The sequence below is a fragment of the Elephantulus edwardii genome, unplaced genomic scaffold (genome assembly GCF_000299155.1).
Source record: "Elephantulus edwardii isolate Elephantulus edwardi_28Jun2011 unplaced genomic scaffold, EleEdw1.0 scaffold00281, whole genome shotgun sequence".
NCBI classification, from domain to species: Eukaryota; Metazoa; Chordata; class Mammalia; order Macroscelidea; family Macroscelididae; genus Elephantulus; species Elephantulus edwardii.
In genome coordinates this window covers 781,352-791,756 of record NW_006400031.1, presented here as the reverse complement: position 1 = coordinate 791,756, position 10,405 = coordinate 781,352, and the positions used below count along the sequence as shown (strand labels likewise).

The window sequence follows — 10,405 nt, the reverse complement described above, 5'->3', positions numbered from 1 at the left end:
GGCAAACTGTCTTGAAAAATCTGTTGTCAGACACCTCTCCAAAGTACTGAAGAGCAACAATGTCAATCTTTAGACTAAGGCATGCCTGATACAGGTCATGGTCTTTGCAATTACTTGCTATGCATCAGATAGCTGGACAATGACTCGGGATGATAGGAGAGTTGATGTCTTTGAGCTTTAGTGCTGGAGAAGAGTACTGAATATACCATGCACCGCTAAGAAAATGAACAAGTTCATCCTGGAGAGGGTGTAACCAGGCTGCTTCTTGGAGGCAAGGATTCTGAAGCTTCGTCTGACCTACTTTGGACATGTTGCAAGGCAAGATCAGTCCTTGGAGAGGGATGGCATGCTTGCGAAGATGGAGGGGCAATGCAGGAGAGGAAGACCCTCGATGAGACAGATTGATTCAGTCACTGGGATAATGGGGATAGGCATGTTGGAGACAATAATATTGGCACAGGATAGAACAGGGCTTAGGGCTGTTGTACATAGAGTCGCTATGAGTCGCAGGCGACTCAACAGCATATAACAACAACTAGCTTATTTACTGCATAATGTTAAGTTTTTCATGAGTCTTCCTCCAATCTTGATGCCACATTCCTCCTCATAAAGCCCTGCTTCCCACATGAACTGTTCTACATATAGATTGAAATGATATGGAGACAGGATCCATCCCTGACGCACTCCTTTTCTGATTTTGAACAACACAATGGATTCGATTGTACAACTCATAGTCTCCAATACCAGTCCATGTCAACGCACTAGCAATGACTAGGATTTTTATCTTGATGTGTCCCATTTCTTTTGTGACAACTTCCAATCCTATGTTTATACTTCGTACATTCCATATCCTTCTTAGCAATGAATATTTGCAGCTTTTCTTCCTTATTTTAAGTTTTGTCACATCAACAAATGAAGGCCTTTCATTGAGGTAAGCTTTAATCCATCCAAGTCATTTTGGTAATCTATACTTTGAGGAGGCAGCTCTTCTCCAGTTCCATATTTAGGACCTTCCAGCATAAGGGACTCATCTTCGGGCACTAAATCCAAGAATGTTTTTCTACTATCTATACGTTTTTATATTTGTTATTTCAGAAGTGGATGGCAGTTCCCGTTTCTTCGTCTATCTTGGCTAGCGTGGAAGCTTCCCTGAGAACTACCCACCGTGAGTGATCCTGCTGGTATTGGAAATACTGATGATATAACTTCCAGCATCATAGCAACATACAAGCCACCAGAGTATGGCAAACTGACAGCAACTTAACAGTATCTGGTGGCCTAGTAGCCAGAAACTGAGCTGCAACCCTAAAGGTGTGTGGTTCAAATCCACCAGCTGCTCCATGGGAGAAAGACAGACAGTCTCCTTCCGTGTGATTAACTGCTTCTGAAAACTCACCAGAGGGTCAGCTATGGGTCCATTTTGACTTAATGGTACACAACAGCATTATCAGAAAAGATAAGACACAAACATGATACATAGAGTTTTTCACTTGTAAGAATTCAGAATCGGGAAAGACCACTCAATGAATGTTCTTTGCTCTTATAAAAGCGATCATTGTGAGAAGCAGTAATCCATTATGCAATAAACTGCTGCAGCTAAATTCCAACTCTCATGTCTCCTTCATTGTTGGAACATAAGAAGACAGTCTTTGTTCCACAGGGCGGCATGTCCATGAGATGTCTGCTCCTTTAATCTTTGCAAACTGCATAAAGTAGAAATTTAAATTCTTCCTTAAAACATAAGGGCTGGTGTATAGTGGTTCTGTGTCTATGTGCTAGCAGAATCAGGAAATTTCAGCCCAGTTAAAGATTCTCACATAAAGTTCCAATCTTTTGGTCAAAGAAATGTTGGTATAAGGGTATATGAAGAGAAAATAATATCCCTTGGCCCTCAACCAGGCTTCAAGCTGCAGAAAAGCTAAGTAATAGTCCAATTAACTTACTTCCCAAGCACCATGAAAATCAGCAGTGACTATACAGTGATTGAAAAAAATCACTAAGCACTAAAAAAGTGCCTAATTAAACCTTTGTCCTTTCTTTGCTCCTTTAAATCTTACACCAACACAGCATTCATCAAATAATGTGCTCCACAATCAACCCTCTTGGCACCAGCAGCCAGGAAACTGAAAGACGTATTGCATTGGGAAAGTCTGCTGTCAGAGACCTCTCCAAAGTACTGGAGGGCAATGATGTCAATCTGGAGACTAAGGTGCACCTGACACATGCCGTGGTCTTTGCAATTACTTGCTATGCATCAGAAAGCAAGACAATGACTAGGGATGATAGAAGAAGAACTGATGCCTTTGAGCTGTGGTGTTGGAGAAGAGTATTGAATATACCATGGACTGCTAAGAAAACTAACAGGTTTAGCCTAGAGAGGGTGAAAACAGGCTTTTCCTTGGAGGCAAGGATTTTGAAGCTTTGTCTGACATACCTTGGACATGTTGCAAGGCAGGATCAGTCCTTGGAGAGGGATGTCATGCATAGGAGGGTGGAGGGATGGCACAGGAGGGGAAGAACCTCAATGAGATGGATTGACTCAGTGACTGGAGTAATAGGGGTGGGTGTGTCAGGGACAATAAGATTGGCACAGGATAGAGCAGGGTTTAGGGCTGTTGTACACAGGGTCGCTATGAGTCACAGGTGACTTGATGGCACATAACAACAACTATGCAGAAAAAGGCTGTGTGGAACATAGGCCAGTCTGCTTTCCCAGTCAACCATCTCCAGACCTTATAGACTATGAAGACATATCCCGAAGTCAGCTTGTTAGTGCCAGCCTAACACCGAAGAAAGAACAACAGCTTCCAAAGCCAGCTTGGAAGATCAAAGGTGATGAGTGATGGCTCCACTTCCAGAATGTCATTGTAACATTACTCATCTGAAGCTGGCCTTAGGAATACATGGCGAGTCCAGCTGTCTGCCTGTCATCCCCTCCCCACCATGTCACCCTCTTACCCCACCTACACAGGGAGGTGATGTGGAGAGGCAGGGATTGTTACATAGGCAAGTGACCTCAGGACTGCAGGTATCAATGACAGATCATGGGCTTCTCAGTAGGGACAGCCACTTGCAGCCACCCAGCTGAAGCCGCATAGAAGGGAAGAACCTCTCTACTGTAGAAGGGACCACAGGGTTCTAGAAGAGGCATCCAGAGTCCTGTGGGGCGGGTACTGTTCTGTAGGCGCCATGGACACCGCTATGTGTGTGTGTTCTCCGTGTTGCACCTGGCAGAGATGCTGTCCCCGGTTATGCTCCTGTTTGTGTTGCAAATTCCTCTTCACTTCCGAGCGCAATTGCACCTGCTTCCCCTGTCCCTACAAGGACGAGCGGAACTGCCAGTGCTGCCACTGCACCTGCGCCGAGAACCCCAACTGCCACTGGTGCTGCTGCTCGTGGGCCAATGACCCCAACTGCAAGTGCTGCTGCATCACCAGCAACAACTTCACGTGCCACTACTACGAGAGCCGCTGCTGCCGCAATGCCACAATCTCCTTCCACAAGGGCCGCCTGCGGAGCATCCGCACCTCGTAAGTGCAGAGCGAGCGGCCTCCCAGGGGCGTGGGGCACGAGGGGCTCCGTGTGTCAGGCCAGGTATCCTGCGGTCCACTTACCCGTCTAAAAAGAGACGGCAGTAATGTTATAGAAATGTTATACAATCCCTCCCCCCAGGTCCACTCCACTGCACAGCCTTCCTTCTGGACTCCTGTCATGACAATAATACCCAGTCACATATCCCTTTTAAACAGTTCTCTCCCTCATCTGTTTCAATGCAGTATACATTATTCATCCCATCTTTCTCAGTCTCCCCCACCCCCAACTCCGATGTCAGTCTTGTTTTACAACAGTAGTACTATGCAGTATTTGTCCTTTTGTGACTGAGATATTTCACTCAGCATAATGTCCTCCAGGGTCACCCATTTTGTATAATATTTCATGAGTTTCTTATTTTCCAGTGCAGTGTAGTATTCCATTGTGTGAATATAACACAGCTTCTCTATCCATTCGTTTGTTGATGGGCACTTGGGTTGTTTCCAACTCTTTGCTACTGTGAAAAAAAGCCTCCATAAACACGAATTGTATAACAAAGAAATAATTTTGCTTTTACTTTTCAAAACGAAAGCTGCATAGTGGAGCGGACTTAGGGGGAGGGATTGTATAACAATGAAAGAATTTTTCTTTTGCTTTTCAAAGAGAAGAGCGAACTGAGGAGGAGGTTGTGAAGGGAGAACAGTGCAGTGAATGAATGGACATCCAGTCTCTGTAAACTTTCATTAAAATTAATTTTAAAAAATTTTTAAAAGTGAAATGAAGTGTCTGCTGTGAGTAGAGGCTAGTCCTTAGATAAAGACATCATGCTTGGAAAGGTTGAGGGTCCGTGAAGGAAAGGAGGACCCTCAAAGAGATAGATTAACACCGTGGGCTCATGTCTATCAGAGACGGTAAGGATGGCAAAAGGAGGGCCTAATCCAGATCTCTTGTTCGCAGGGACACTATGAGTGGTGGTAGATTTCATCACACCTTACATTAACTGTGAATGAGAGTTGCACACTACTGATCCTCACTTCCTGATAATAGGAATTAATATTTCAACCTTGAGCAGCTTTTCAGTCACTGATGGTGTTGTATGCTGTTGACTCATAGCTGATCGCCCAGCAAGTTTTCAGAGGCATGACAGGAGATTGTCCATCCTTCTCCTACAGAGCAGCTGGCGGATTCAAACTCTGTGCCTTTGGGTTAGCAGTGAAATTCCTTATCACTAAGCCACCAGAGTTCCCTGCTGCCCTTAGAGGTTTTTTGGTGTCTGAATGTTCAGCCACAAGAGTGAGCTCTGACACACACCCATGTTTATCGCGGCTTTGTTCATAATAGCAAGGAGTTGGAAACAACCCAAGTGCCCATCAACAAACGAATGGATAGAGAAGCTGTGCTATATTCATACAATGGAATACTATGCTGCATTGAAAAACAAGGAACTCATGCACTATTATTCAAAATGGGTGACCCTGGAGGATATTATGCTGACTGAAGTATCTCAGTCAAAAAATAACAAATACTACATTGCCACTGTTGTAAAGCAGGACTGACCTCTGGCCTCGGGGGGAGACTGAGAAAGATGGGATAAAAAATGTATACTGCATTGAAACAGATGAGAGAGAAAACTGTTTAAGAGGGAAAATTATTAGGGATTTTTGTCATGACAGGAGTCCAGAGTGAAGGCTGCATAATGGAGTGGACCTCGGGGGAGGGATTGTAAAACAGTGAAATAATTTTTATTTTTTTTTTCCAAGAGGGTAGTGTACTGGGGGGCGGGGGGGAAGTTGGGAGGGGAGAAAAGTGCAACAATGAATGAATGGAAATCCAAAGTCTCTATAAATTTTCATTGAAATTAATAAAAAAAAAAAGAATGGGCTCTGTTCTGGGTTCAAAGGATCACTAAAACCTATAGTCTCAGGGGCCCTTCAATGGCTATCAGATCAACACGCATTTCCATTTTTTAAAAAATTTTAGGGTGTGTGTGTGTGTGTGTGTGTGTGTGTGTGTGCACGCGCGCGCGTCGTCAAATCAGATCTGACTGGCACAGGAGGAGATTGGCGATTGATGTGCCTTCTCCAGCAGAGCATCTGGTGGATTCGAACCGCGTACCTCTGGGATTGTAGTGCAGCTTCTTACCACTAGAGTTCCCTTAAACCTTTCCATTTTTATACTGTTGAATTTTATTCCACATTTTCCCTGCTCTGTCTAGGACCTTCTACTATGACCCTTTTTAGAATGGTCAGCAGAGACAGGTTGTTGTTGTTTTGTTGTTGTGGTGTTGTTGTTGTTATGTGACAGTGACTCTGTGTGCATTAGCTCTGAATCCTTCCCTATCCTGAGCCAGCATCTCTGACAGATCTAATCCCATTTCTCCAGTTACTGAGTCAATCTATCTCATCCAGGGTCTTCCCCTCCTGCGCTGTCTCTCCACCCTCCCAAGCATTATGTCCCTCTCCAAGGACTGGTCCCTCCTGGTCATGTGCCCAAAGTTTCAAGATGGAGCTTCAAAATCTTAGCCTCCAGGGAGCTGTTTGGTTTCACCCTGTCCAGGACAGACCCGTTTATTTTCCTGGAAGTCCGTGGTATGTTCAACACTCTTCTCCAGCACCACAACTCAAAGGCATCGATTCTTCTTCTACATCCTTGTCCAGTTCTCTGATTCATAGCAAGACCATGACCTGTATCAGGTGCACCTTAGTCTTCAGTCTGGCATCCTTGCTTATCAGCACTCTAAAGAGGTCCCTGACAGTAGACTTTCTCAATGAAATTTGTTTTTTGATTTCCTAACTGCCAGTGCCAAGAGTGTTGATTGTGGAACCAAGAAAGCTGAAACTGTTAATAATCTCAGTCTCTTCACTGTTTATCGTGAAGCTGCCAATTCGCCGAGTGGTGAGAATCTTTGTTTTCTTGATGTTGAACTTTAAACCATATTGAAGACTATAGCCCTTCACCTTCTGCCTCATGTCCTCCTCAGTTTTGGCAAGCAAGTTATATCATATGCATAATGCAGGTTGTTGGTGAGTCTTCCTCCAGTCCTAATGCCATATTTCCTCCTCATAGAGCACAGCCTTTCTGTTTCATCTTTGAAATTGAAATTTGTCAATGTCAGCCAATTCTTTTTGGTTCAATGACTCTGTGTATTCCTTCCATCTTCTTCTGATGCTTCCTTAGTCATTCAACATTCTTTCCTCAAGTTTCTTAACTATTGCAACTCAAGGCTTAAACTCGTTCCTCAGCTCCTTCAGCTTAAGAAATGCCGAGCAAGTTTGTCCCTTTTGATTTTCCGACCTCAGCTCTTTGCACATAGGCACATTCTATTTCTTTTCCTTTTAGAGTCATGTCAGTTGAGATTCACACTGTCTAATAGTCATTTGAAATGGTTTTTAAGGCATCTTCGCTTTTCTCTCCTCTTCTTTGTCCCAGACAGAGAGAGACTGCTAGTTAGACCTTAGATGGCTGGTCTCAAGATATTTATTTTTTTTTAACTTGTGGTCAACAGAATTTTATAATTTTTTTTAGTATGACTTTGGTGAAAGCTTACAGAAAGAATTTTTTTTAATTTATTCATTGATACACATTTTCCTCCCTTGTCCTCTCCCAATTCACATATCATGTTTCAGATTATCAATTGCCATTGGGTTTGAGATTTTAATATTCTACTATATTGAGCTCTGGTGATTAAGCATTAAGAAGTTGTACTACAATCCCAAAGGCACACAGTTCAAACCCACCAGCAGCTCCATGGAAGAAGGATGGGCGATCTCCTCCCATGCAATTCACTGCCTCTGAAAACCTGCCAGAGTATCAGCCATGGGTCGGTTCTGACTCCACAGTCCACAACAACAAGAAGTCACTATTAAAGTAAGATATACAACAGTGTGTTTGAGAACTATGTTATGCCAATCATTCTTAATATCCAAGGGTCCCTTTTGACCCCTACAGATTATTTAGGTACCTTCACACTATAATTCCTGCCAGCTTTTCTTCTCTTCAGTCAAAAGTCATTACACTTGCAACAATGAATGAATGAAAACCCAAAATCTCTGTAAATGTTCATTAAAACTAATAAAATTTAATAATAAAAAAAGTTATTACACTTAAGGCTTCAATTACCCATTTGGGGCATTAACCCTCAATTGTCTGGCATTCATAGCTTCTTCTCAGTCTGTCTAAGGATAATGCAGGGTTAAAACAGTGCATTACCAAGAGGAGAATATATAAAAGCTCATTCTTATAAAGTGACTTGAAGGGACAGAGAAATGAGAGGCAGGACTGAGTTCAGAAATGTGGGCTACCTTACAACTATCAGCACAGTTAATAGTAATAGATGTCAATAGATTTATTCTATTTTAAAAAAATTTACAGAGACTTTGGATTTCCATTCTTTCATTGTTGCACTCTTCTCCCCTCCCAACCCTCCCCCCAGTACACTACCCTCTGGGAAAAGTAAAAGAAAAATTCTTTCATTGTTTTACAAACCCTCCCCCAGGTCCACTTCACCATGTAGCCTTCGCTCTAGACTCCTGTCATGACAAAAATACCTAATCACATATCCCCTTTAAACAGTTTTCTCCCTCATCTGTTTCAATGCAGTATACATTATTTATCCCATCTTTCTCAGTCTCCCCCCAACCCCGAAGTCAGTCCTGTTTTACAACAGTGGCACCATGCAGTATTTGTCCTTTTGTAACTGAGATACTTCACTCAGCATAATGTCCTCCAGGGTCTCCTATCTTGAATAATATTGCATAAGTTGCTTGTTTTTCAACACAGCATAGTAGTCCACTGTGTGAATGAATATACCACAGCTTCTCTATCCATTCGTTTGTTGATGGGCACTTAGGTTGTTTCCAGCTCCATGCTATTGTGAACAAAGCTGCAATAAACATGGGTGTGCATATATCTGCTTGGATGTCAGTTATGGTCTCTTCAGGGTATATTCCCTCCCAGTAGTGGAATTGCTGGGTCAAATAGTATCTCTATTTGCAACTTTTTGAGAAAGCGCCATACTGCCTTCCACAGTGGTTGCACCAATAGATTTATTCTTAACCCATGAATTTCTTATTTGTGCTGATGTGAATATGGAGGTTCTGTATACAAACTAGGACGTTTCAGGATGTGGAAAATAGTGCCCACAATCCCCTCTCCTCTCATTTAACTGTTTTCTGTGCATCAGCTATTGTTGTCAGTGCTATTGTTACTTGCCATCCAGTTGATCTTGACTCATTGCGGCCCAGGGCACAACAGCTCTGAGCCCAGCCCTCTCCTGGGCCAGTCTCCCTGGGTCTGACACACATACTCCCACGACCACAGTGACTGTGTCAATCCATCTCATCCAGGATCTTCCCCTCCTGTACTGTCCCTCCACTTTTCCAAGCCTGATGTCCTTCCCCAAGGACTGATCCCTCCTGGCTACATCCTCAAAGTATGGAGAAGGAGCTTCAAAATCCTGTGCCTCCAAGTAGCAACCTGGTTTAATATTTATATTAAACCATAGAGGTTTCTGAATTCATTTCATTGAAGGTAAGAGGAGACTAACTATACTGTTTGGAAATGTAACCCTGTCCAAGAGCTTCGAAATTGTGTTATACGTCAGAATCATCTAGAAACAGGAATGTACAGGAACTGCGCCAAAGAAGAAGAGCTACAATGTCGATAGTAAAACACAACCCTGAACAAATCAAGATGAAATAATAACACAGTCATAAATTGTTTCTCTCTCTCTCTCTCTCTCTCTCTCTCTCTCTCTCTCTCTGTCTCTCCTCCCTCTCTCTCTCTCCCTTCCCTCTCTCTCCCTCTCCCTCTTCCTCTTCCACTGACTCAACAACACAACAATGTGATATTGCAGAAGGCGCCCTGGTGGCTGGAGGCAAGGTGCTGCACTGCCAACAAAAAATGTGATCATGTGAGAGAAAGAAAGGGAATTATCTGTGAGATTAAACTGCCTCTGGAAACCTGCTGGAGTGTCACTTATGAGTCATTTCCAACTTGATGGAGGGTCAGCTATGGGTTGGTTCCAGCTCGATGGTAAACAACAACAATGTGATGTTCCAAAGTGGTGGTTGTTTTTAAGTATTATGAGTCGTAGGCAACTCATAGAGACCCTATGAGTGAAAGACCTGAACACTTGTATAACTTCATTTCTCCAAGTTCATAGGATTTCCAGAGGCAAGCTATTTTGGAAGTGGATGTCACTCCTACTCCCAAGCTTGTTTTAATTGGGGAGCTCCACCAAACACCGTCCACCATGGGTAACCATTATCGCATTTGACACATCAGTGTCACAGTGTTCAGCATCACAGCAACCACGAGTTATCTGTACAGAAAATGGACAGACCAGTGCTTCTACCACTTAGAAGAATATTTGACCAAAAACAATTAAAACCTGGCCTGAGGGCTACAGATCAAAATCACCCACCAAAGTGATAGGAAGTCTCTAACAGAATATCTTGATAAATGTTACCTAGAAAAGGGGAATCCCGAGTACAGATGGAGTTGGGGAGAGAGGCTGTAGTCCCTCCATTAGCAACGGTAGAGGAATGCATGGTCCTTTTTTGGGGTGTGGACAATGTTCTTGAACTTGTCTGAGTTCAGCTATAACCGTGGAGTGGTCTTGTTTCTGTTTTCCTTCATCCTGTAACAGAAAGGCTTTGCCTGACGCTGCTGTTCTGTCCTATCATTTATGTCCAACAGGAGGTCGTCAGCATCCAGCTGATCATGCAGCCCTGGACTTCCTGTTAGAGCAGCGTTTTCTCTTGCTTAGAAACAACAGCAGCATCAGCACGAGGCCACAGCACTTCCTGTGTCCCAGGAACAGCTGTAAACCCTCTACAAATATGAGCTGCATTTCAACTTTTCTTTTTTTTTT

The 10,405-nt window shown here is 43.3% G+C and overlaps 1 protein-coding gene across 1 annotated transcript in view; it reads left to right on the top strand.

Annotated features, from left to right (window-relative positions):
• The first annotated feature begins 3,189 nt into the window (after positions 1 to 3,189).
• The window catches only part of TRIM42 (tripartite motif containing 42), a 51,197-nt gene continuing 43,981 nt past the window's right edge, over positions 3,190 to 10,405 (top strand). Inside the window, exon 1 of the mRNA XM_006900342.1 lies at positions 3,190 to 3,530. Coding sequence (XP_006900404.1) covers positions 3,190 to 3,530 — 341 coding nt within the window. The remainder of the gene's footprint in view (positions 3,531 to 10,405) is intronic.